General features: G+C 43.5%; 3 protein-coding genes and 1 pseudogene across 3 annotated transcripts; all 4 read left to right on the forward strand.

The window, feature by feature from the left end:
* The first annotated feature begins 1,268 nt into the window (after positions 1 to 1,268).
* On the forward strand, positions 1,269 to 2,401 carry LOC114426171 (trace amine-associated receptor 13c-like). The gene is made up of 2 exons (XM_028393384.1): positions 1,269 to 1,432; positions 1,600 to 2,401. The coding sequence occupies exons 1-2, from the start codon at positions 1,269 to 1,271 to the stop codon at positions 2,399 to 2,401; spliced, it is 966 nt and encodes a 321-aa protein (XP_028249185.1).
* A 6,611-nt stretch (positions 2,402 to 9,012) lies between these two features.
* On the forward strand, positions 9,013 to 10,150 carry LOC114426169 (trace amine-associated receptor 13c-like). Its single transcript, XM_028393381.1, has 2 exons — positions 9,013 to 9,176; positions 9,346 to 10,150. Exons 1-2 carry the CDS (start codon positions 9,013 to 9,015, stop codon positions 10,148 to 10,150), a joined length of 969 nt encoding a protein of 322 aa, XP_028249182.1.
* A 6,343-nt stretch (positions 10,151 to 16,493) lies between these two features.
* On the forward strand, positions 16,494 to 17,431 carry LOC114426910 (trace amine-associated receptor 13c-like; annotated as a pseudogene).
* Positions 17,432 to 17,674: 243 nt separating this feature from the next.
* On the forward strand, positions 17,675 to 26,194 carry LOC114426911 (trace amine-associated receptor 13c-like). The gene is made up of 3 exons (XM_028394593.1): positions 17,675 to 18,050; positions 25,049 to 25,250; positions 25,390 to 26,194. The coding sequence occupies exons 1-3, from the start codon at positions 17,675 to 17,677 to the stop codon at positions 26,192 to 26,194; spliced, it is 1,383 nt and encodes a 460-aa protein (XP_028250394.1).
* Positions 26,195 to 26,290: the final 96 nt, after the last annotated feature.

Raw genomic sequence — 26,290 nt, forward strand, 5'->3', positions numbered from 1 at the left:
ACAACCTGTCTTAAAATGCAGATGATCCGTGTTGACAAGTTACATCTTTGTATATTGTAAATAACATTTGAAACGTTTGAAAATGAATGCAACTTAAACGTTAAATATAGCAATGCTAATCGCGATAGTCTTTCTATGGCGTTTGTGGTCTGTGGTTTATGGTAAAATAGCCCTATGCTAAAGAAGATTGAAGCAAGGCGTCTGGACTTGTAGAGTTTTCTTGAAGACGTTTTGCTCCTCATCCAAGCAGCTTCATCAGTTCTGTTTGGTGGGGAAACATGGTTTATATGTGGTTGCAGACCTCAGTGGGTGGGTCTGGGTAAAACTCAAAAAATGTTTCCATAATTACCTGTGATGATCTGGCTGACTTCCACCTCAAAGCAAATGGAAAAACCTTCCCTTAACAGAGGTGGTGGCCTCAGACATCATCTTTCTACCACATACAATGCAGTGATTCCATCCATTCCCAGGAAGTTTGCACATACTCACAGAAAGAACAAAGGGCTGTCAACCAGTCCACCTCTGGCAGTTTCATAGTCGTTAGACACACCTGGCCCAGTCAGCCAGACATTGAACCTCTATTTATTTGACTTATCACAAATACTTTTACTACCCTGCCTGGACCTTCCTCCACCTCAAATCCATACATTACAAGGCAGGCCAGTAGAATTAGTTTGCTCCTACAAATGAACGAAATAATTTAGATTAGAGGAAGGCCTGTCTTTTAAATGTCATGTTTTATGAATTACTCACCAAATAAAGTAGTTTTTGCTTACTTTTTTACAGAATGGATTGCAAAATCAGCGCTTTATTTGACTATAGGCATATACGAAAGTTTATCTCAACCGTAATCGCATTTCTCCTTAAAAAGCCTAATTGTTTGCTGTGTTACCCACTCTGTCTATGCTGAATTAGGGTGGAGGATGTTCAATTGTAACATTGAGTGAACTCCAGATATCGCCTTCTGTCTTCTCTGTGCAAATATGCGCTGATTCTAGTTTTCTTCAATGTAGTGGTGAGAGGTCATGAAGAAATGTTCTCAACCAGGGTAAACACTGATTGAATTTCTGCTTGAGGGTCTGTGAGGCCTCTAAATCATTAGACCAGCTCCTGCTCGTGTCCATGAAGAGGTACTGCATGAGAACATCTTGGTCCAACTGGGACATGGAGGAGGAGGAGGAAAAGATCCACTCAAAAAAAGATAAATCAGTTGTTTGAGATGTGTTTCAGACAGAGAGCTGTCAGTGCTGCAGCTCCTCTCTCTGAGGATGGAGAATCAGGAACTCTGCTTTCCAAAACTCCTCAATGCTTCCTGCAAGAAGCCAGCACTTCACTGGGCTGATGCTGTGTTTGTGAACTTGCTGTTTTCCTTCATCTCTCTGATCACTACAGCTCTCAACCTGCTCGTCATCATCTCAGTCTCACACTTCAGGTGGAGATTAAGGTTTCATCAGATCTGTTTTCTGAAGTCTTAGTTTGGTCCAATGATATTTTAATTTACTAACTTTAACCCTTACTATGATAGAAACATTGCTTTAAATGACAGATTTATTTATCTTTTGGTCATGTGGACTTGTTGGTTTCTCTGTCTCCCTGCAGGAAGCTCCAAACACCCACTAACATCTTCATCCTTTCTCTGGCTGTCACAGACTTTCTCGTGGGCCTTGTGGTCATGACAGCAGCAATTTACATGAGAACGTCGTGCTGGTATTTTGGTGATATTATGTGTTCTCTGTTTAGTTATGTACACGTTATCATCCTCTGCTCTTCTGTGGCAATAATGGTGCTCATATCGGCTGACCGTTATGTGGCTATCTGTGACCCTCTGCATTACACCACCAGAGTCACAGAGAGGAGAGCAAAGCTGTGGGTCTGTTTATGTTGGCTCTGTACTGTTTTGTTCACTACTGTTATACTAAAGGAAGACCTGGCCCATCCAGGCATGTTTAAAAACTGCCATGGGGAGTGTTACGCTTATCCTAATCGCATTGGATTAATCTTTTACCTTGTTTTAACCTTTCTTGTTCCCATTACTGTCATTGTTGTGCTGTATATGAGAGTCTTTGTGGTGGCTGTGTCTCAGGCACGGGCCATGCGCTCTCATGTTACAGCCGTCTCAGTTGTAACAGCAAAAATGTCTGAGCTGAAAGCAGCCAGGACTCTGGGTGTTCTTGTGGTTGTGTTTCTGATGTGTTACTGCCCGTATTACTTACTTATTTACATAGGGAACAGCATAACCAATTCCTGGATTTTACTTCTTGTATGTTATCTGGTCTATTTTAACTCTTGTCTGAACCCTTTGATCTATGCATTGTTCTACCCCTGGTTTAGAAAAGCTGTTAAACTAATTGTGACTTTGCAGATTCTGCAGCCAGGCTCCTGTGACGCCAACATACTGTAGAAGTGATTAAAATGTTGGTCAACAATTATAGCAAGTTTCCAAAGTAATATCAAGCATAAGCAGAATATTTTAGTGATTACTTCTCAGGGCCTGATGTAGAGGTATTGAAAGTTAAATTTCTTAACCAGGGTAGAAAAGATAAGATAAGATAAGATAAGATAAAACTTTATTAATTCCGAAGGAAATTCTTGTGCCAGAGGTATCAAGTCACCATAAATGCAGTAAAGTACAGAGTATAAGTATAAGTGTCACTATAATCCAAAAAAGAGTACAGTACGCAGTATGAGCACAATATATGATACATGGATACAAATATGGAGATGTAAGGTGCTAAGTAAACATAATATAGACAAGTGGAGGGAATGACAGTGATGCCTGACATGATTATCTAGCTCTTCTCCCTACAGAAAGGGGAGGAGTTACAGTGGCCATCAGATACAGTCTGATGGCCACTGGCAGGAAGGACCTCCTGTGGCGTTCTGTGCTGCTCCTCGGTAGTCTCAGTCTACCGCTGAATGTGCTCCTGTAGGACAGCAGTGTGTCGTGCAGGGGGTGAGACGTGTTGTTACGAATACTGAGGAGTTTCCTCAGTATCCTCCTCTCCGTCACCTCCACCACAGACTCCAGCTCCACTCCCAGCACCGAGCCAGCCTTCCTAATGAGCTTGTTGAGTCTGTTGGTGTCGGCCGTCTTCATCCTGCTGCCCCAGCACACTACAGCGTAGAAGATGATGCTGGAGACCACCGAGTGGTAAAACATCTGCAGCATGGTCTGGCAGACGATAAAGGACCTGAGTCTCCTCAGTAGATAAAGGCGACTCTGTCCCTTCCTGTATATTGCCTCTGCATTTGTGGACCAGTCCAGTTTGTGGTCAAGGTGGACACCCAGGTATTTGTAGCTGTCCACAATGTCCACGTTGGTACCCTTGATGCTGACCGGGTTTGGGAGTGTCTGGTGCTTCCTGAAGTCCACCACCAGCTCTCTTGTCTTTGTGACATTCAGCTGCAGGTGGTTCTGTCCGCACCACTCCACAAAGCTGTCCACCACACTCATATACTCCGCCTCCCGACCTCTGCTGGTACAGCCCACAATGGCAGAGTCATCCAAGAACTTCTGCAGGTGGCAGGACTGTGAGCAGTGTCTGAAGTCCGATGTATAGAGTGTGAACAGGAATGGAGACAGTACCGTGCCCTGGGGTGCCCCCGTGCTGCTCACTATCGTGTCCGAGACGGTGTTCCTCAGCCTCACAAATTGTGGTCGACCTGTAAGATAGTTAGTGATCCAGGTGACCAGTGGGGTCTCTACCTGCATGTCCAGGAGCTTCCTATTCAAAAGGGCAGGCTGCACGGTGTTAAACGCACTGGAAAAATCAAAGAACATGATTCTAACAGTGTTACCTGCCTCCTCCAAGTAGGTGTGTGCTCTGTGCAGCAGGTAGATGATGGCGTCCTCCACTCCAATACGGGGCTGGTAAGCAAACTGCAGGGGGTCCAGCGATGGTTCCACAACAGCACGCAGGTGTTTCAGGACCAGCCTCTCCAGAGACTTCATCACATGTGAAGTCAGAGCTACTGGTCTGTAGTCGCTGTGTGTGCTTGGATGTTTGGTCTTGGGCACAGGAACAAGGCATGTTGTCTTCCACAGGGCAGGGACAGTCATCAGGCTCAGACTCAGGGAGAAGATGTGCTGGAAGACCCCACACAGCTGTGTGGCGCAGTCCCTGAGTACTCTGGGGCTGAGTCCGTCCGGTCCTGCAGCTTTTCCCGGTCGTAGGCGACTGAACTCCCTCCTCACATCTTCTGTGGTGATGGTAACTGTGGACACAGAAGAGCAGAGAGAGAGATCTGATGGGGGAGGGTGGGGGGTTGTTAATGGAAGGTGGGGTAAGGGGGGCAGGGTGATGTTATTGATGGGGAGGTGAAACTGGTTAGTATGGTTAGGGGGAGGGGGAGGAGGAGGAGGTACATTGTTGTTATAGACAGGTGTTAATGGTGCATCACAGGGAGGGGGAGGGGGAGGGTGGTCAGGGAGTGGACTATCAAACCTGTTGAAAAACAGGTTCAGCTGGTTGGCCTCCAGCAGATCTCCATCCATCAGCTGGTCAGAGATCCTATTGTGGCCGGTGATGGTTCGCATGCCACTCCATACCTCCCTCAAGTTGTTCCGGGCAAGTTGGCTCTCCAGCTTCCTCCTGTAGCTCTCCTTGCCCTCTCCAATCTTCTCCTTCACCTCTGCCTGGGCCCTCCTCATCTCCTCTCTGTCTCCACTCAAGAAGGCTGTCTTCTTTCTGTTGAGTGATGCCTTGATGTCCTTTGTCACCCATGGTTTATTGTTTGGAAAGCAGCGTATTGACCTGGTGGGGATTAGAGAATCTGTGCAAAAATTAACATATTCTGTGATACAGTCTGTGAGTGTGTCTACATCCTCACCGTGGGTGTCACAGAACACATCCCAGTCAGTCACCTCAAAACATCCCTGCAGGGTCTCCAGGGCTTCCGGTGTCCACCTCCGTACAGTTTTGGTGGTCACCGGCTGCCGCTGTACTGCTGGTATATACTGGGGTTTGAGGTGGACTAGGCTATGGTCTGATCTGCCCAAGGGAGGGAGAGCTATGGAGCTGTATGCCTCTTTAACATTAGCATACAGTAAATCTAGAGTTTTATTTTCTCTTGTTTTACAGTCCACAAACTGCTTGAAAGTGGGCAGAGTTGATTTCAGATTAACATGGTTAAAATCGCCAGAAATCGCTATGAAGGCATTAGGGTGCTGGGTCTGAAGCCTCGCGGTCACAGAGCTGATGACGTCAGTAGCCCGCGACGCCTCAGCCGAGGGAGCAATGTAAACAACGAGTACAATGGCGTGAGAGAACTCTCTGGGCAAATAATATGGACGTAGACTCACCGCTAGCAGTTCAATGTCCGGGCTGCACACACGCTCCTTTACCGTAACGTGTCCCGGGCTGCACCACCGGTTGTTCACGTAGAGCGCAAGTCCCCCTCCTTTCTTCCTGCCACTCTCGGTGCAGTTCCTGTCCGCCCGTACCAACTGAAAGCCGGCTAAACTCACGGTAGAGTCTGGTATGTTTGCGTGCAGCCACGTCTCTGTAAAGCACATTACAGACGCCTCACGAAACACACACTCGCTCTTTGTGAGAGATGTTAACTCTTCCATCTTATTACCCAGTGATCTAACATTACCCATGACGATAGAAGGAAGATACGGCTTGTATCTTCTTTTCCTCAGCTGTCTTCTTTTGCCCCCTCTGCTTCCGCGTTGTTTCCTTCTTAGCTCTTTGGGGATTTCGTGTCGCTGGCCATACATCCCACTGTGCTGGAGATTCATCAGCTGATCCCTGGTGTAAACAATGGAGCCCTGGCGTGTTTCCGTCACGGCCAAGACGTGGCATGATAAAAGTGCTCCAAAAGCGATGAAGACCACGAAGAAAGTCCGAAAAAGACGCATTATTGCAGTGCCTGACCGCTTATACTTCGATTTAGTACGAAGTAGAGTGTGTAGAGTAGGAATAAATTACGAAAAACAACTTAATACACCCGCGGTGTGCGGAGCTTCTCTGGCTGGCTGCTACCGCGAGGCCGCGCCGGAAGCGTCGGAGTTTGTCATGATAATTGGTTATTCTAAATTGCTTGTAGTTGTGAATGGTTGTCTCTCTGTCTATGTAGAACCTGTGATAGACTGACGACCTATCCAGGGGGTACCCTGCCTCTTGCCCATAGACAGCTGGGATAGGCTCCAGCCCCTGTGACCCTGTACTACAGGACAAAGCAGGTTCAGAAGGTGGATGTATGATCCACACATGAAAACTGTTTGTAGAAGAAACTCATACTATGTAATACTTTGTCAGACATTATAGAAGTGACAATTAAAGCTGTAAGCAGCGGGGCCACCACAGTCTCCTCTCCTATGCTGCCCTCTCCTCTCATTCCAGAGATGTACACCAAAACACATGTATGCAGGAGACATTTCCTGCTGCCAGTAGGTGGCACTATGACTGTGTCATCATATCAGCATGTCAATTTGTTCAGTCTCAGATGCACAGCAGTCCTGTAAGATGCTAAAAATGCAGTAACTTTCTATGTAATGGTGAAAGTTCGCACTTTGTGGCAGTGCCCTGGCCACATCAGAATATTTTTGAGAGAGTTTTGGAATTTGTCTATTCCCTATGGTGTCTTTAAGTGGACACAGTGAATTTCAGATCAATTGGAAGAAGTATGCTGGGCATGAAAAGTTTTTTAGAGCAGTCAGAAATCACCCTCCATCGAGAGTGTGGAGGTGGAGGTGGTTAGGACTTATAAGTAACTGGGACTGCAGCTGATATCCCGAGTTCTGTCATAATGCTGTATGTGTGTGTACTTACCAATCACTGCAATATAACATAGTGTTCATCAGTATTCTATATTATATTTTATTGTGATGTTGGGAATAAATGGAACAAATAATCCTACTATTTACTTTGTGTGTGCATTTTCTTGTTGATTAATATAATTGAGTCTGGGTTATATTGACCATTAAGTACTTTAAAATACATAACTTAAAAACCAAGCTTAGCACCAAAACCATATTCATGCCACATCATGCTGAGATAATGTGAGGTCATGCGGAACAAATATGAAGGGTATGAATAACTTCTATAGATATAGTATTGGTTATGCTGTGTGATTTATAGCTGTTATTACAACACCAATACAAACTGCAGAAATTAACTAAATATATTGAGTGGCAGCTAACACTTGAGTCTTTGGTCTTTGTAAGGTTTCGTGACAGCAGATGTAAAAAGTATAGGGAAATTTTACCACACTAAAAAAATCTTAAAAACTAAGCTTATCACCAAAACCACATTCATGGCACATCACGCTGAGTTATATTTTCATATGGCTTTCGAAGAAGCACATTTTCATAACAAAAGACAACATAGGAAAATGTTACCTGTGGCATTTCATTGCAAGATTGCACAGATTCCTACAATGTGACAGAGGCCATGCAGTAAAAAACTAAACAGCCTAAAACAAATTGATGACAAATTAATGACAAAAATACATGACATTTCAAAGTGTTGTACTTTGGAAATGGTTACACTCATTGAAAAACAAAAGACTGGACAGAACATCTTGGTCCAACTGGGACATGGAGGAGGAGGAGGAAAAAATGCACTCAATAAAAAAGATAAGTCAGTTGTGTGAGATGTGTTTCAGACAGAGAGCTGTCAGTGCTGCAGCTCCTCTCTCTGATGATGGAGAATCAGGAACTCTGCTTTCCAGAACTCCTCAATGCTTCCTGCAAGAAGCCGACACTTCACTGGGCTGATGCTGTGTTTGTGAACTTGCTGCTGGCCTTCATCTCTCTGATCACTACAGCTCTCAACCCCTTGTTTGAACCCTTTGATCTATGCATTGTTCTACCCCTGGTTTAGAAAAGCTGTTAAACTAATTGTGACTCTGCAGATTCTGCAGCCAGGCTCCTGTGACGCCAACATACTGTAGAAGTGATTAAAATTACTTTTTTCTAAAATGATGGGAATGCCTTGGTATGGTATTTGGTAAAATTCCAGCTAAGCAGGTACAATTGAAACTTAAAGCCAACATGAAAGGGTCAAAACAAGGGTTAAACAAAATAGATCGTTTTCTACATAATGCTTATTGCTTAAATCCTTTTGCTGGTGATGATATGACGATGTGGTTTTCAATTTGCAATGAGACGTAAAGCATTTATTTTCTTGGAATTTGATTAATTGAATTTCTGGTGCTATAGAAATAACAAATAGTGACCAATGCTTGGCTATGTCATAAGCAAACATAACATAACATAACATAAGCACCTCTGCTGCCACTTCCTATCACAAAGAAAATCTCCCACTGGAGACACATAATTTGTGACATGTTTACTCTGCCTGGTCATTATTATGTGCTGAGCTATGCACTGTTCTACCCCAGGTTTAGAACATATGCTAAACTCATTGTTTACACTATAGGTTAAATATACACCTGTATGCTTATCTAATGACCATTTTAAAGCTACAAGAAGTTTTTTACAAGAAGTTTATAGGCATCAAGCATTGCGGTTAGAGAAGAGGAGACGGCGGATCAGCTGTCAGTGTGTGAGCATGCACGTGTGCCTGTGTGCGCGAGCATGTGAATGAGAATGAGAAGGACAGAGAGAGTTGAGTGCAGTTGAATGACCAGAAGGATAGCTATAATTTCAAGTCACACACCCCTGCTATATAATAATAGATGGCGGTACAGGATCCTTTCAGTCTAATGAGAGAATGTTCATTTCACTCATTTCAGACTTGAGACTTGATTTGAAAAATGACTTGTGAACATCTCTGCCCGGTGTAGTGGTGAGAGGTCATAAAGAAATGTTCTCAACCAGGGTAAACACTGATTGAATTTCTGCTTGAGGGTCTGTGAGGCCTCTAAATCATTAGACCAGCTCCTGCTCGTGTCCATGAAGAGGTACTGCATGAGAACGTCTTGGTCCAACTGGGACATGGAGGAGGAGGAGGAAAAGATGCACTCAGTAAAAAAAGATAAATCAGTTGTTTGAGATGTGTTTAAGACAGAGAGCTGTCAGTGCTGCAGCTCCTCTCTCTGAGGATGGAGAATCAGGAACTCTGCTTTCCAGAACTCCTCAATGCTTCCTGCAAGAAGCCGACACTTCACTGGGCTGATGCTGTGCTGATGAACATGCTGCTGTCCTTGATCTCTCTGATCACTACAGCTCTCAACCTGCTCGTCATCATCTCAGTCTCACACTTCAGGTGGAGATTTATGTTTCATCAGATCTGATTAATGGAGTCTTAGTTTGGTCCAATCATGTTTTAATTTCCTAACTTTAACCCTGACTATTATAGAAACATTGCTTTTAATGACACTGATTTATTTATCTTTTGGTCATGTGGACTTGTTGGTTTCTCTGTCTCCCTGCAGGAAGCTCCAAACACCCACTAACATCTTCCTCCTCTCTCTGGCTGTCACAGACTTTCTCGTGGGCCTTCTGGTCATGACAGCAACAATTTACATGAGAACGTCGTGCTGGTATTTTGGTGATATTATGTGTTCTCTGTATAGTTATGTACATGTTATCATCCTCTGCTCTTCTGTGGCAATAATGGTGCTCATTTCGGCTGACCGTTATGTGGCTATCTGTGACCCTCTGCATTATCCCACCAGAGTCACAGAGAGGAGAGCAAAGCTGTGGGTCTGTTTGTGTTGGCTCTGTTCTGTTTTGTTCACTACTGTTATACTAAAGGACGACCTGGCCTATCCAGGCATGTTTAAAGACTGCCACGGAGTGTGTTTGGCTTATCCTAATTACATTGGATTGGTCTTTTACGTTGTTTTAACCTTTCTTGTCCCCATTACTGTCATTGTTGTGCTGTATATGAGAGTGTTTGTGGTGGCTGTGTCTCAGGCTCGGGCCATGCGCTCTCATGTTACAGCCGTCTCAGTGACTGTAACAGCAAAAAAGTCTGAGCTGAAAGCAGCCAGGACTCTGGGTGTTCTTGTGGTTGTGTTTCTGATGTGTTACTGCCCGTATTACTTAAATATTTTCATAGGGGCAGAAGTAACCAATCCCTGGATTTTACCTATTCTATGTTATCTGGTCTATTTTAACTCCTGTCTGAACCCTTTGATCTATGCATTGTTCTACCCCTGGTTTAGAAAAGCTGTTAAACTCATTGTGACTCTGCAGATTCTGCAGCCGGGCTCCTGTGACGCCAACATACTGTAGAAGTGATAAAAGTGTCTGTCAACAGTAGTAATATCAAGCATAAGCAGAACATTTGAGTGATTACATTTTAAGGCCTGACGTAGAGGTGAGAGGTAGTGAAAAATCAATTTTCACAACCAGGGTAGAAACTGAATGAATCCCTGCTTGAGTGTCTATGAGGCCTCTAAATCACTGAACCAGCTCCTTTCCCTGCACATAAAGGGGTACTGCATTTCCCTGAAAAGACCCTCACATAAAAACTGTTTGTAGAAAGAATTCAGTCACTGCTTCAAGTGAACGTGGTGCATTATTTCTATTTAAAATATTGAATGTTCTGAAGTTAAAAATAAATCATTCTGCAGAGAAGCTGTGGAATCAGACTTTCTTAAAGAACAGCATACAGTAGCAGGAACATGTGTAGCAGGACCGCAGGGATGGCAAGAGCAGGGATAATGAGGAGGGTGCACCTGTGTGTGTGTATGGAGAGAGGAGGCCTGAAGCAGCACAAAAAACACAAAATCACCTCAACAGTGAGGCCCAACGGCACAGAAGATCAGGTGTGGAAACCTTCCAACATTTCTGAGTCGTGTGTTGTCTTTTAAAGTTGTGTCGGGCAGGTCCTAGGGGTACTCTCTTTAGCTCAAAAGTGACAAGCTGATTCTTGTCTGGTGCCCAATTTATTAATCTGTAAATTTGCTAGGTTTCCTTTGGGGCACCCACAACACTACACGTCTTTCAATGGGAGCTGTCAAATTCATAAAGTAAAACTATATATATGCTTGTTATTTACAAACACAAGTGTTGGCTGATATATGTGAGAAAAGTAAATTATAATCCTCATTTTACAACATGTAGTTGTGCAATGATGCAGGAAGTCAGACATCTTGACATACATGTCATTTCAGCAAAGGCCGAACTGCCACTGCATGTGCACTTTAAATGTGATGTCTCAGTTAATATCTAAATAATTTAAGGAAGTGTTAATAATAATTAACATATGTTAGTTAGTTAAAGTATGATACCATAACCTAAATATCAACTGTAACTGACCTAACATAAGAAGAGGCATCCACTGCAAATGTGCTTCTTCAGAAATAAATACACAAACTGCAAGTAGGTTTCTAAAATGATAAGAATGCTCTTGTTTAAAAAAAATATAGTTTATAGTTTCAAATAGTTATAGTTTAGTTGATTTTGGGAAAATAGGTTGTTGTATAATTTCCGGTGCGTACATCCAATCAACTTTAAAATTATTTTAGTGCTGCTGAGCCTGTGATAGTGTGGGACATGGCTGTCTAATATTATGTAAGACTATACCCAACAGTATGAGTGAATGATGTCTGTCTGACATTGCAGTATTCTCATATGTATATACTGTAAATACATAATGTATAAACATAAGTGTTGCCCTGATATATGTGAGAAAAGTAAACTATAATCCTCATTTCACAACATGTATTTCTGCAATGATGCAGCATATAAGTTACAATAACAACATCAATATTAACTGTAACTGGCCTAACATAAGAAAAGGCATACGTTTCCACTGCAAGTGTGCTTCAGAAATAAATACACAAAAGTAAGTTTCTAAAATGATAAGAATGCCTTGGTATGGTATATGTTAAAATTCCAACTAAGCAGGTACAACTGAAACTTAAAGCCAACACGAAAGGGTCAAAACAAGGATTGAACAAAACAGATCATTTTCTACATAATGCTTATTGCTTAATTCCTTTTGCTGGTGATGATATTACAATGTGGTTTTCTAATTTTAAAGAGACGTAAAGCATTTATTTTCTTGGAATTTGACTAATTGAATTTCTGTTGCTAAAGAAATAACAAATAGTGACCAATGCTTGGCTATGTCATCAGTCGGGTTGGCCAATATTGGCAAAAAAAATGAATCAGGATTAATTGTGGCAGTTAGCCAGACTTTGCTGTTGTAATGTTGTGCTATCTTGCTGTGGAGTCCGTAAAGATCAGGAGGCAGCTTCTCCAGTCCGAGTTCATTCTTTTGATAAAATCAAACATTAAGTTACTACCCCAACAACCAACGCTCCACGCTTCACACCTAATGCGTGTCGCGTATGCTGCTTAAGCCGGCTGTAGGATTTTCCAGTAGAAAACTTTATTTCCTGATGTTGGTGTGGGAAGTTGTAAACTGTGGTCGGAGCCGTGCAGGAGAGTACACAAGCCCTGAGCGGAGAGTCAGAGACAACATCTGCCCTCCTAAGTTTCTCTGCCAGAAGGAGTGTAAGAAAGGTGACACTCACCATCAAAAAGGAAGGAGACCACTGGGAGGGAAACCAAAACAGAAGAAAAAGGAGGACCATGTGGTCCAACAGAGGAACAAGAAGCAGTGTTCGCCGAGTTAGGACTGATTCCCCACCAGTTGGAAGCTGTCCGAAGAGCCTGTACAAACAAGGCAATGACAAAAGCATGTTCCGGCAAAGGCCACGTAGAACAGAGAGGTTTAAGGGAGCATCCAGTCCTTATGATGCCCGTGCCTGTCACAGCAAAGAGAGGGGTCAGCCTTGGAGCCTCGGTTGATCTGAGATGAAACCTGGCCCATGAAGTGTGCTTCAGAGGTGGCGGCTGGTGCTAGAGAGACGGTAAGCAAACTCCAAAGAAAGGCTTTTTCAGCAGTCCTAACCAGAGCTCAGATCAAGAAAGCTTCTAACCCAGATGATCCTGGTGGCAAGGCTACAGCGGTTAAGGATAGTGGTAACAGAGCTTCTGAGTCCTCAGGAAATGGGAAAATCTCAGCTGGTATAAAAAGGATAAAGAATCTGTGGCAAGCTGGTCTTGTAGATCAAGTGGACCCATCGAGGTACAGTTCTCTAACTAAACTCTGTGTAGTAGTCAGTTATGTCCGCAGAGCTGTAAAGAAGTGGTTGGCCTGTATTGGGAGAGCCTCCATACCGTCAAAGTGGGAGGTAGTACCGACAGTGGAAGAACTCGAGTCTGCCTTCCAAGACTTGTGCCTGGCAGCCCAGGAAGGTGTAACATTTCCTATGACAACACTGGATAGGCTTGTTGTTAGCAGGGATGAAGCTTCAGGGCTCCTTAAATGCTATGGCAGGGTTCACGCTGTTACCCATGAGGGGGTTAATGTACCCCTGGTCCCCTACAATGCGTGGATCAGCACTCTTCACGGGAAGCCCATGAAACTAACCACAAAGGTGTTGCTGGTACAGTTCTTTGGGTAAGATCTAAAGCATGGGTGGTACAAGGGCCAAGGATTGCAAGGAACGTCATTGACACTTGCATGACGGAAAACCAAAGCAAAATGTGCAAACAGGTAATGAGTGAGCTTCCACTCGAACGGACCAAGCCTGCTGTGCCTTTCGAGTTCGCGACACTGGACCTCTTCGGCCCATATGTCATCAGAGATGCTGTAAAACGGAGAACTCTGACTTCCAGAGCTATGCATGCAGACATAGTGGAAGATCTGTCCACACAAGGATTCCTAAAAATGTATCAGCGCTTCACAGCCCACAGGGGCCACCCACTGAAGCTCTGGTCGGATCAAGGCACCAACTTCGTGGGTACCAGACCGATGTTACAGGAACTGTATGAGTTTCTAACGGACATTAACAGGGATCAGACTCAGAAGAAGGCAGCAGCTACAGGAACTAATTGGACGTGGGAATTTCATCCAGCAGACTCTCCCCACCGAAATGGGGCGGCTGAAGCAGCTGATTTTCCAGTCGATAACTTTACTTCCTGATGTGGGTGTGGGAAGTCTAAGGTACTGTGTTATGTGTTTGACTGTAATAGTTGTTCATGACTGTTGGATGTATGCATGAGTGACGCAACTGCGGAGCATGCGCAGTTGTAGTGTAGCTATAGCAACGCTTGTTGCTTTGAAGTGCAGCTACAGCAACGGTTTGTTTATTATTTCTGATTGCCCGTCGGGACTCATACGCCGTGTCGGTGAGTGGGCATTATTAGTTTTGAAATGTATTGGTACAGTCAAAATGTTAGCCGTTAATAACAGTTTGTTCATGTGTTTTATTGTAGGTTTACAACCTAATGGTTTCTAAAAGTTTCTGAAAGTTCGTAATAGAAACTAAAAGTTTCTGAAAGTTAGTTCAGCTGATAGTTCACGTAGTATGTGTGTCTGTGTGAAATAAAGATTGTGGAAACTACGAGTTGTATCCGCCGTGCTTGTTCCGACAACCCGTCCAGAGGGGAGACTAACGAAGACTAAATCTCGACACCCGCGTTGTGGCCTCGTTGCGTTTTCTTCGGCTTTCTTCATACTCCGGTTTATGGTGACAGACGTTGAACCTCTATTTATTTGACATATCACAAACAAATACTTTTACTACCCTGCCTGGACCTTCCTCCACCTCAACTCCATACATTACAAGGCAGGCCAGTAGAATTAGTTTGCTCATACAAATACCTGGAGTTTAGATTGGAGGAAGGCCTGTCTTTTAAATGTCATGTTTTATGAATTACTCACCAAATTGAAGTAGAGTTTTTGCTTACTTATTAAAGAATGGATTGCAAAAACAGCTCTCTATATAGACTATGGGCATATACCATAGTTTATCTCAACCGCATTTCACCTTACATAGCCTAATTGTTTACTGTGTTACCCACTCTGTCTTTGCTGAATTAGGGTGGAGGATGTTCAATTGTAATGTTGAGTGAACTCTAGATATCGCCTACCGTCTTCTCTGTGTAAATATGCACTGATTCTAGTTTTCCTTCAATGGTTTATAGGCATCAAGCATTGCGGTTAGAGAAGAGGAGACAGCGAATCAGTCTGTCAGTGTGTGAGCATGCACGTGTGCCTGTGTGCGCAAGCATGTGAATGAGAATGAGAAGGACAGAGAGAGTTGAGTGCAGTTGAATGACCAGAAGGATAGCTATATTTTCAAATCACACACCCCTGCTATATAATAATAGATGATGAAACGGGTTCCTTTCAGTCTGATGAGAGAATGTTCATTTCACTCCTTTCAAACTTGAGACTTGACTTGAAAAATGACTTGTGAACATCTCTACCTGGTGTAGTGGTGAGAGGTCATGAACAAATATTCTCAACCAAGGTAAAGACTAGGGCTGGGTATTACCATCAATTTCCTAGATCGATTCGATTTCGATTCTTAGGGTTTTAAATTGATTAATCACGATTCGATTCGATTCGATTCGATTCGATTCAATCTGAATCGATTCAATCTGCTCTTAAATAATGAAAATATACAATACGTTGCAAAATACACGTCTTTATTTTGTAAATTTGACAGTTCACATGTAACTGTAAACAAAACTGTCTTATCCTATTGTATTAAAAAAAGTGCAAATGTAAAAAGTGCTCATATGAATGTTGCAGAAAATTGCACTTTTTACATGAAAAAATTAGTATTAGTATTAAATATTAACAATCGTAGACAGTAAACTTAAACTGTCACACAGAGATCCTTGTTGAGGAAAAGGAGCTCATTGACATTTGCTGACTGTATTTTCATTCGTGTCACATCTTTCACAGATGTATACATCACGGGGATCACAGTTTCATTCAGATGTTTACGCTGCACCATAACGTAGTGTGGTTCGAGCACCTGAATGAGCTGCCGGAATCCTTCAGTTTCCACTGCCGAGTATGGGCGTAAATCTCTGCAAACAAAAGTTGCGATGGCCTCTGTTGTCTTTATGGGCCACGGAGACTCTGACGGTAATGCTGGCAGGTCCTTCAGTTTCTTTTGTTTTGCTCCGGGCGGTGTACTGTCGGAAGCTAAGTTTAGCGTAGTGTGGTACCTTGTCAGGTGGTTTCTGAGGTTTGTAGTAAACCTACAATAACTGAGCTCTGATTGGCATATCTTGCAAACTACCTTGGTTTTATCAAGCTCTTCGTCCTTTGTCCTTTTAAACTTGAAATGATTCCACACTTCGGATTTCATTTGGGATGGCTTGCCGAGCGGTGTTTTCCCTGCCTTAGCCATTTTGGCTGCGTGCCTGAATGACGCGACGTACGACTGCGCAGCTGCGTCATCACGCACCAGAGCGCTGAGGGAGGAAAATCACACAACACAAAAAAACTCGATCTCATGCCCTGTGAATCGATAGTGCAAAATTTAAATGGAATCGATCCGAAATCGATTAAATCGATTTTTTTACCCAGCCCTAGTAAAGACTGATCAAATTTCTGCTTGAGGGTCAGAGAGGCCTCTAAATCATTAGACCAGCTCCTGCTCGTGTCCATGAAGAGGTACTGCATGAGAGCATCTTGGTCCAACTGGGACATGGAGGAGGAGGAGGAAAAGATGCACTTAATAAAAAAAGATAAATTAGTTGTTTGAGATGTGTTTCAGACAGAGAGCTTTTAGAGCTGCAGCTCCTCTCTCTGATGATGGAGAATCAGCAACTCTGCTTTCCAGAACTTCTCAATGCTTCCTGCAAGAAGCTGACACTTCACTGGACTGATGCTGTGTTTATTAACATGCTGCTGGCCCTTCATCTCTCTAATCACTACAGCTCTCAACCTGCTCGTCATCATCTCAGTCTCACACTTCAGGTGGTGATTAATGTTTCATCAGATCTGATTTCTGAAGTCTTAGTTTGGTCAAATCATGTTTTAATTTACTAACTTTAACCCTGACTATTATAGAAACATTGCTTTAAATGACACTGATTTATTTTTCATTTGGATATGTGGACTTGTTGGTTTCTCTGTCTCCCTGCAGGAAGCTCCACACACCCACTAACATCTTCCTCCTCTCTCTGGCTGTCACAGACTTTCTCGTGGGCCTTCTGGTCATGACAGCAACAATTTACTTGAGAACGTCGTGCTGGTATTTTGGTGATATTATGTGTTCTTTGTATAGTTATGTACATGTTATCATCCTCTGCTCTTCTGTGGCAATAATGGTGCTCATATCGGCTGACCGTTATGTGGCTATCTGTGACCCTCTGCATTATCCCACCAGAGTCACAGAGAGGAGAGCAAAGCTGTGGGTCTGTTTGTGTTGGCTCTGTTCTGTTTTGTTCACTACTGTTATACTGAAGGAAGACTTGGCCCATCCAGGCATGTTTAAATACTGCCATGGAGTGTGTTACGCTTATCCTAATAGAATTGGAATAATCTTTTACCTTGTTTTAACCTTTATTGCTCCCATTACTGTCATTGTTGTGCTGTATATGAGAGTCTTTGTGGTGGCTGTGTCTCAGGCTCGGGCCATGCACGCTCATGTTACAGCCGTCTCAGTGACTGTAACAGCAAAAAAGTCTGAGCTGAAAGCAGCCAGGACTCTGGGTGTTCTTGTGGTTGTGTTTCTGATGTGTTTCTGATGTGTTACTGCCCGTATTACTTACTTTATTTCATAGACCACTTCCGGCGCTGGTGGAGACCGGCTGCTGTTTGCAACGGCTCCTGCTTACTGTCTCTTTTTTTCCTACTTTTTGCTATTCTTCACTTTTATTTTTGTACAAAACTTCTCTCTACACACTTGTAGGGTATAGTACTGTGTCCCTGCAGTTTTTTATCAGGATTCTCGCTGTTTTTCTGCTTTTACAACCACATCCAGCGCAACAATGCATGAAGCGGCTCGCGTTGTTTACAGTCGGGAACAGCTGTTTGCGCTGCGCAGCGCTGTAGTGTTCCCCAGGGACAGACACCAAATACCCCCGGAACTGGTTCGGAAGACCCGCCGGGGTTGCAGTGCCGGGAAGAAACGTCGGGATAAGAAGAGATGCTTCAGACCGGCTCTCCCCACCGTCACTATGGGAAATGTGAGATCTCTTCCCAATAAGATGGATGAGCTAGCGGCACTAACTCCCCATCAGCGTGAGTACATGGAGAGCAGCGTCCTTCTGTTCTCCGAGACCTGGCTCACACAGAACATCCCGGATTCTACTCTTCTGCTGGAAAACTTTCACCTGCTGCGGGCGGACAGAACGGCGGACAGCGGTAAGGGGAAAGGAGGGGGGCTGGCTGTGTGTGTGAACGTGAGGTGGTGCAAACCGGGACACTGCACTATTAAAGAACAGCTGTGCAACAGGGACATCGAACTGTTAGCAGTTAGCATGAGGCCTTTCTATCTGCCACGGGAGTTCTCACATGTGATTGTAACGGTGGTGTACGTCCCTCCCTCTGCTAACGCCGACACAGCTTGTGACACCCTGCTCTCAGTCACCAGCAGGCTGCAGACACAGCACCCACAGGCCCTCTTCCTCATCTCTGGAGACTTTAACCACGCGTCTCCCTCATCTGTTCTGCCCACATTCACTCAGTATGTCACCTGCCCCACTAGAGACAATAGAACACTGGACTTGTTTTATGCCAACACCAAGGAGGCATATTCTGCATCCCCCCTCCCTCCCCTGGGAAGAGCTGACCATAACATAGTCCATCTGCAGACTGTGTACACTCCTGTTGTGCACAGGCAACTGGCAGTCTCACGCAGAGTGAAGAGATGGACCGAGGAGAGTGAGGCTGCTCTCATGGACTGCTTCAACACCACTGTGTGGACAGAGCTTTATGACCCACATGGGGAGGACATTAACACAATAACGGACTGCATAACGGACTATATTAACTTCTGTGTTGAGAACACTGTTCCTTCCAAGAAGGTACGGTGTTTCTCCAACAACAAGCCGTGGATTAACCCTGAAATCAAAGCTCTCCTGAAGGAGAAGAAGAGAGCTTTCAGGTCAGGGAGCATGGATGAGCTGAGGGCTGCACAGAGGGAGCTGAGGAGGAAGATCAGAGAGGGAAAAGCCAGCTACAGGAAGAAGATGGAGGAGCAGCTGCAGCAGCAGAACGTCAGCGGGGTGTGGAGAAGCCTGAAAACCATCTCTGGCTACAACACACCCCACTCACAGGCTGAGGGGGATCAGAAGTGGGTCAATGACCTAAACCTACACTTCAATAGGTTTGATGTAGCACCCACTCCTCCCCCCTTGCAGTCGCACCTCCACTCTCTGACTCCTGGCCTTTGTTCCTCTCCCACAGCCCCCCACACTCTTAGCTTATCACAACATCAAACCACTTCACACCCACACAGTGACACTCATCCCCCACCCCCACCCCTGTCCTTCACAGCAGCCCAGGTGAGAACAGAACTCAGGAAAACCAAGACAAGGAAGGCAGCTGGACCTGATGCCATTAGCTCCAGGCTCCTTAAGTCCTGCGCAGACCAGCTGTGTGGCGTTATGGAGCATGTCTTCAATCTGAGCCTCAAGCTGGGGGTGGTACCACAGCTCTGGAAGACCTCCTGTGTGGTACCAGTGCCTAAAACACCGCACCCCAAAGACCTCAGCAGCTACAGACCAGTGGCTCTGACATCCCACCTCATGAAGACACTGGAGAGACTGGTCCTGAGACACCTCCGCTCCACAGTGGGCTCCTCCATGGATCCGCTGCAGTTCGCCTACAGGCCTAATGTTGGAGTGGAGGATGCTGTCACCTTCCTGCTACACCGAGCTCTTTCTCACCTGGAGAAGCCCGGCAGCACTGTGAGAATCACCTTCTTTGATTTTTCCAGTGCTTTCAACACCATCCAGCCGGCGATCCTGAAGGACAAACTGGAGCAGACAGGGGTGGACCACCTGCTGTCAGAGTGGATCAGGGACTACCTCACAAACCGACCACAGTTTGTGAGAGCCCAGAACTGTGTGTCTGACCTGCTCACCTGTAACACGGGTGCCCCTCAGGGGACCGTCCTGGCCCCCTTTCTCTTCACCCTCTACACGTCGGACTTCAGACACAACACTGACGGCTGTGTGCTGCAGAAGTTCTCTGATGACACTGTGATTGTTGGTCTCATCAGAGATGACGATGACGCGGAGTACTGAGGACTGACGCAGAACTTTGTGGACTGGTGTCAGCGAAACCACCTCCTGATCAATGCAGGGAAAACCAAGGAGATGGTGGTGGACTTTCGCAGACGACACTCAGCCCCCCCCTTACCGGTGAACATCCAGGGAATGGACATTGAGCAGGTGGACTCTTACAAATACCTGGGTGTTCACCTCAACAACAAACTGGACTGGACTCACAACACAGACGCACTGTACAGGAAGGGCCAGAGCAGGCTCTACCTGCTGAGGAGACTGCGGTCTTTTGGAGTGAAAGGGGCACTCCTGAAGACCTTTTATGACTCTGTGGTGGCATCAGTCATCATGTATGGTGTGGTCTGCTGGAACAGCAGCATCACTGAGAGGGAGAGGAAGAAGCTGGACAGAGTCATCAGGAAGTCCAGCTCTGTCCTGGGCTGCTCTCTGGACTCAGTGCAGGAGGTGGGTGACAGGAGGGTCCTGGCAAAACTAACATCCATGCTGGACAATGAGTCCCACCCCCTGCAGGACACCCTGTCAGCCCTGCAGAGCAGCTTCAGTGGCAGACTGCTCCACCCTCGGTGTGTGAAGGAGAGATACAGAAGGTCTTTCCTTCCTGCTGCTGTCAGACTCTATAATAAACACTTCTGATAGGAGCAATACTTACACACCACAGTGTGCTTTTATTTTACTGTTATTTATTTAGTTGCACTATGTACAGTTTATATACCATTTCTACCTCCACTCACCTGTGCAATAACTGTTAAATATGTAAACTGTTTATAATGTATATATCTTTTATTGGTAGCCTATTTTATATTGTATATATCTTTTTCCTAACTTATCCCTTGCTGTCTGTATGCCGTTGCAAAAATGCAATTTCCCCATTGTGGGACTAATAAAGGTTTCTTAATCTTAATCTTAATCTTAATCTTAATCTTAATCTTAGAGACACAAATAATCAATCCCTGGATTTTAGCTCTTCTATGTTATCTGGTCTATTTTAACTCCTGTCTGAACCCTTTGATCTATGCATTGTTCTACCCCTGGTTTAGAAAAGCTGTTAAACTCATTGTGACTCTGCAGATTCTGCAGCCGGGCTCCTGTGACGCCAGAAGTGATTAAAATGACTGTCAACAATTGTAGCGAGTTTCCAAAGTTATAGGGTAAAGACTGAATGAGTCTTTGCTTGATGTGCTCCTGCACATGAAGGGGTACGGCATGCATTCCTCTGAAATGACCTCACATGAAAACTGTTTGTAGAAAGAATTCAGTCGCTTAAAGTGTACGTACCACATTATTTTTATTAAAAATATTGAATGTTCTAAAGTCAAAAAAATATATAATAAATAATAAATAATTCTGCAGAGAAGCTGTGGAATCAGACTTGCTTAAAAAGGAGAAGAGAGGCTTAGGAGCAGGCATAATGAAGAACTGGGTGCACCTGAGTGTGTGTGAGTGAGTGTGTGCGGCAGCAGAGAAAGAAGCCGGAAATAGAGTGCATGGAGAGAGGAGGCTTGAATCAGCACAAAAACCACAAAATCACCTCAACATTGAGGCTCAATGGCACAGAAGAGCAGGTGTGGAAACCTGAGTGCTCTTTGGCAACGTAAATGAAAGTAATAATACAGTGGATGTGCTAGGGGTGGTGGTGGCTTCTCATAGCATGTAGGACAAAGCTTTGCGTGGCAACCTGATCTCCCCTCACTTCTATGATTTCCCTGACCTTGTTTGGGTTCTGTTTTGCAAGAAATTTCTTGATCTTTGTTTTTTCTAATGGACATTAATTTATGAAAATGAATCCTCCTGGTCCATGTTTTGATGTTTTGTATTTAATTTAAGTATTCATGGACTCTCCCTTAGTCTGGAAGTTAGTTTTGAATGTCTTGGATTTAATCTGAATGAATAGAAAATAATAATAACTTATAATAATAACTTGACAATGATCACAACATTCCTGAGTCGTGTGTTCTCTTTTAAAGTTGTGTGGGGCAGGGGTGGTCCTAGGGGTACTCTCTTTAGGCCCACAATTGACAAGTCGATTCTTGTCTGGTGCCCAATTTATTAATCTGTAATTTTGCTGTTTCCTTTGGGGACACCCCAACATTACACATCTTTCAATCAAGCTGTCAAATTCATAAAGTAAAACTATATACATGCTTGTTATTTACAAACAAGTGTTGCCCTGACATATGAGAAAATAAACTGTAATCCACATAATGCTCTTATTTAAAAAGAAATATAATTTATAGTTTCAAACAGTTACTGTTTAGTTGATTTTGGGAAAATACGTTTTGGTATAATTTCCGGTGCGTACATGGTAATTCATGCAATCAACTTCAAAATTATTTTAGTACTGCTGAGCCTGTGATAGTGTGGGACATGGCTGTCTAATATTATGTAAGACTGTACCCAGCAGTATGAGTGAATGATGTCTGTCTGACATTGCAGTATTCTCATATGTATATACTGTAAATACATAATGTATAAACATAAGTGTTGCCCTGATATATGTGAGGAAAGTAAACTATAATCCTCATTTCACAACATGTAGTTCTGCAATGATGCAGCATATAAGTTATGATAACAACATCAACTGTAACTGGCCTAACATATGAAAAGGCATATGTTTCCACTGCAAGTGTGCTTCTTCAGAAATAAATACACAAAAGTAAGTTTCTAAAATGATAAGAATGCCTTAGTGTGGTATATGGTAAAATTCCAACTAAGCAGGTACAATTGAAACTTAAAGCCAACACGAAAGGGTCAAAACAAGGGTTAAACAAAACAGATCTTTTTTCTACATAATGCTTATTGCTTAATTCCTTTTGCTGGTGATGATATGACGACGTGGTTTTCTAATTGCAAAGAGACGTAAAGCATTTATTTTCTTGGAATTTGATTAATTGAATTTCGGGTGAATTTCTAGTAACAAATAGTGACCGATGCTTGGCTATGTCCTAAGTAGGGTTGGGCTTTATTGGCAAACAAATGAATCACGATTAATTATGGCGGTAGCTGATAACGATTAATTGATGAAAATTGCACTTAGATGTTTTTGCCTCTAAACCGCCACATTGTTCTAAAATTATACTGACAAATCATCAGTCAAGTTAACTACTTCATTCTAACAGGTTAAGCTGGTAGGTAGTGATTAGGCACAAACAAGCCATGTTTGAAATATTTATTGATAACAGATGCATTTCAGAAACTGCTTCAAAATAATAATGAAGCAAACATTTAGTAACTTTGTCCTTCAAATGTTCTTAGCTTAAGGTCACAAAGCAGTGCATATCAACATTATAATTAAACAGGACAAATAAGTTCAGAAAAGTCACATCAGTGATTATTTCAAGTTAAAAAATATGTGTCTGTGCAAATTAACCTGTGACTGGAATATGTCACACACTAGTACATGTTTTCACTCATACTGTAGAGCAGCAGTAGAAAAAAATGTGACAAACCGGACAATTCATTTAAATGTATGTCTGTGCAACTCAACCTGCGTTACGTTCTTCCAGCGCTTAGTTAGGTCGTAAGGAGCACAATGACTAAACGTATGGCGGATTCTCGGCTGAGTGGAATTCTTTTCAATATCTGCTGGAGGAGACTTCGCTGTTGTAATGTTTTCCTATCTTGCTGTGGAGTCCATAAATAAAGATCGGGAGGCAGCTTCTCCAGTCGGATTTCATTCTTTTGATACAAGCAAACATTAAGTTACTACGGCAACAACCAACGCTCCACACTTCACACCTAATGCATGTCTTGTGGCCTTGTTGCGTTTTCTTCGGCTTTCTTCATACTCCGGTTTATGGTGACAGACGTTGAACCTCTATTTATTTGACTTATCACAAACAAATACTTCTACTACCCTGCCTGGACCTTCCTCCACCTCAACTCCATACATTACAAGGCAGGCCAGTAGAATTAGTTTGCTTATACAAATACCTGGATTTTAGATTGGAGGAAGGCCTGTCTTTTAAATGTCATGTTTTATGAATTACTCACCAAATTAAAGTAGAGTTTTTGCTTACTTATTAAAGAATGGATTGCAAAAACAGCTCTTTATTTGACTATGTGTCACGACCTGGTGTTTATTTATGGTTTTGTTTTCCTTGTTTTGGGTTTTTAGTTTAATCTGTGCTTAGTTATTGTTATTTTCCTGTAGTCCTGGTGTTTTGTTTTCCTGGGTTTGTGTTTAGTTGTCTAGTCTTGTCTTGTGTTTCCTGTTTTACTTTGGTAGTCCTGTCCTCCCTGTGTATTGTCTTGTGTTTTACTTCCTGTGTTTTCCCTCCTTGTTGATTACCTGCCCTGCCCTCATGTGTGTCACCTGTGTCTCGTTGTCTTCCCTGGTCTTGTGTTTTTAGTCTTTGTCTTCCCTGCACTCTCTGCCAATTTGTCTCGTTGTCACTCCCGGGGTTTGTTCTCGTTTAGCCTAGCTTACCTTGCCATGCCATGCCATGCCTTTTGAACCTGCCTTCACGATTCTTTGTAAGTGACTCTGTTTTTGTCTTGGAGAGTTTTTGCCACAACAAGTGTGACTTTTAGTTTGTTACTTTTGACCATGCCAAGTGTGATTTTTAGTTTGTTTTGTTTGCCCTCCTGGCTTAAATAAAAGACTGTTTGAACTTTGAAACGCTCTGGTTCCTGCACCTGTGTCCTCTCATCCTCAAACCCTGACACTATGGGCATATAGCATAGTTTATCTCAACCGTAACCGCATTTCACTTTAAAAAGCTGTGTCTGCTTGTTTGCTGTGTTACCTACTCTATCTGTCTATGCTGAATTAGGGTGGAGGATGTTCAATTGTAACGTTGAGAGAGTCCAGATCGCCTACTGTCTTCTCTGTGCAAATATGCACTGATTCTAGTTTTCCTTCAATAGTTTAGAGGCATCAAGCACTGCGGTTAGAGAAGAGGAGACGGCGGATCAGCTGTCAGTGTCAACCAGGGTAAACACTGATTGAATTTCTGCTTGAGGGTCTGTGAGGCCTCTAAATCATTAGACCAGCTCCTGCTCCTGTCCATGTAGAGGTACTGCATGAAGACATCGTGGTCCAACTGGGACACAGAGGAGGAGGAGGCAAAGATGCACTAAAAAGATAAATTAGTTGTTTGAGATGTGTTTCAGACAGAGAGCTGTCAGTGCTGCAGCTCCTCTCTCTGAGGATGGAGAATCAGGAACTCTGCTTTCCAGAACTCCTCAATGCTTCCTGCAAGAAGCCGACACTTCACTGGGCTGATGCTGTGTTTATGAACATGCTGCTGTCCTTCATCTCTCTGATCACTACAGCTCTCAACCTGCTCGTCATCATCTCAGTCTCACACTTCAGGTGGAGATTAATGTTTCATCAGATCTGTTTTCTGAAGTCTTAGTTTGGTCCAATGATGATTTATTTTACTAACTTGATTCCTTACTATGATAGATACATTGCTTAAATGATACTTTTTGTTTTCTCTGTCTCCTTGCAGGATGCTCCAAACACCCACTAACATCTTCCTCCTCTCTCTGGCTGTCACAGACTTTCTCGTGGGCCTTCTGGTCATGACAGCAACAATTTACTTGAGAACGTCGTGCTGGTATTTTGGTGATATTATGTGTTCTCTGTATAGTTATGTACACGTTATCATCCTCTGCTCTTCTGTGGCAATAATGGTGTTCATATCGGCCGACCGCTATGTGGCTATCTGTGACCCTCTGCATTATCCCACCAGAGTTACAGAGAGGAGAGCAAAGCTGTGGGTCTGTTTGTGTTGGCTCTCTTCTGTTTTGTTCACTACTGTTATACTAAGCCAAGACCTGGGCCATCCAGGCAAGTTTAAACTCTGCCACGGAAGGTGTTTCGCTTACCCTGATCCCATCGGATTTATCTTTTACCTTGTTTTAACCTTTATTGTTCCCATTACTGTCATTGTTGTGCTGTATATGAGAGTCTTTGTGGTGGCTGTGTCTCAGGCTCGGGCCATGCGCTCTCATGTTACAGCCGTCTCAGTGACTGTAACAGCAAAAAAGTCTGAGCTGAAAGCAGCCAGGACTCTGGGTGTTCTTGTGGTTGTGTTTCTTATGTGTTACTGCCCGTATTACATATTTTTTTTCATAAATATAGAAAGTAACAAAACTTGGATGATAGCTCTTCTATGTTATATAGTTTATTTTAACTCCTGTCTGAACCCTTTAATCTATGCATTGTTCTACCCCTGGTTTAGAAAAGCTGTTAAACTAATTGTGACTCTGCAGATTCTGCAGCCGGGCTCCTGTGACATCAACATACTGTAGAAGTGATTAAAATGAATTGTAGCGAGTTTCCAAAGTAATATCAAGTATAAGTAGAAGGTTTTAGTGATAACTTCTCAGGGCCTGATGTAGAGGTAT

The sequence above is a fragment of the Parambassis ranga genome, chromosome 21 (genome assembly GCF_900634625.1).
Source record: "Parambassis ranga chromosome 21, fParRan2.1, whole genome shotgun sequence".
NCBI lineage: Eukaryota > Metazoa > Chordata > Actinopteri > Ambassidae > Parambassis > Parambassis ranga.

Excerpts from the sequence above, each read along its gene's own strand:
- LOC114426171 (XM_028393384.1), top strand. The coding sequence starts at position 1,269 with ATGGAGAATCAGGAACTCTGCTTTCCAAAACTCCTCAATGCTTCCTGC. Across the intron at positions 1,433-1,599 it reads ATCTCAGTCTCACACTTCAG|GAAGCTCCAAACACCCACTA; the intron begins GTGGAGATTAAG and ends GTCTCCCTGCAG.
- LOC114426169 (XM_028393381.1), top strand. The coding sequence starts at position 9,013 with ATGGAGAATCAGGAACTCTGCTTTCCAGAACTCCTCAATGCTTCCTGC. Across the intron at positions 9,177-9,345 it reads ATCTCAGTCTCACACTTCAG|GAAGCTCCAAACACCCACTA; the intron begins GTGGAGATTTAT and ends GTCTCCCTGCAG.
- LOC114426911 (XM_028394593.1), top strand. The coding sequence starts at position 17,675 with ATGCATGAAGCGGCTCGCGTTGTTTACAGTCGGGAACAGCTGTTTGCG. Across the intron at positions 18,051-25,048 it reads GGACAGAACGGCGGACAGCG|ACAGAGAGCTGTCAGTGCTG; the intron begins GTAAGGGGAAAG and ends GATGTGTTTCAG. Across the intron at positions 25,251-25,389 it reads ATCTCAGTCTCACACTTCAG|GATGCTCCAAACACCCACTA; the intron begins GTGGAGATTAAT and ends GTCTCCTTGCAG.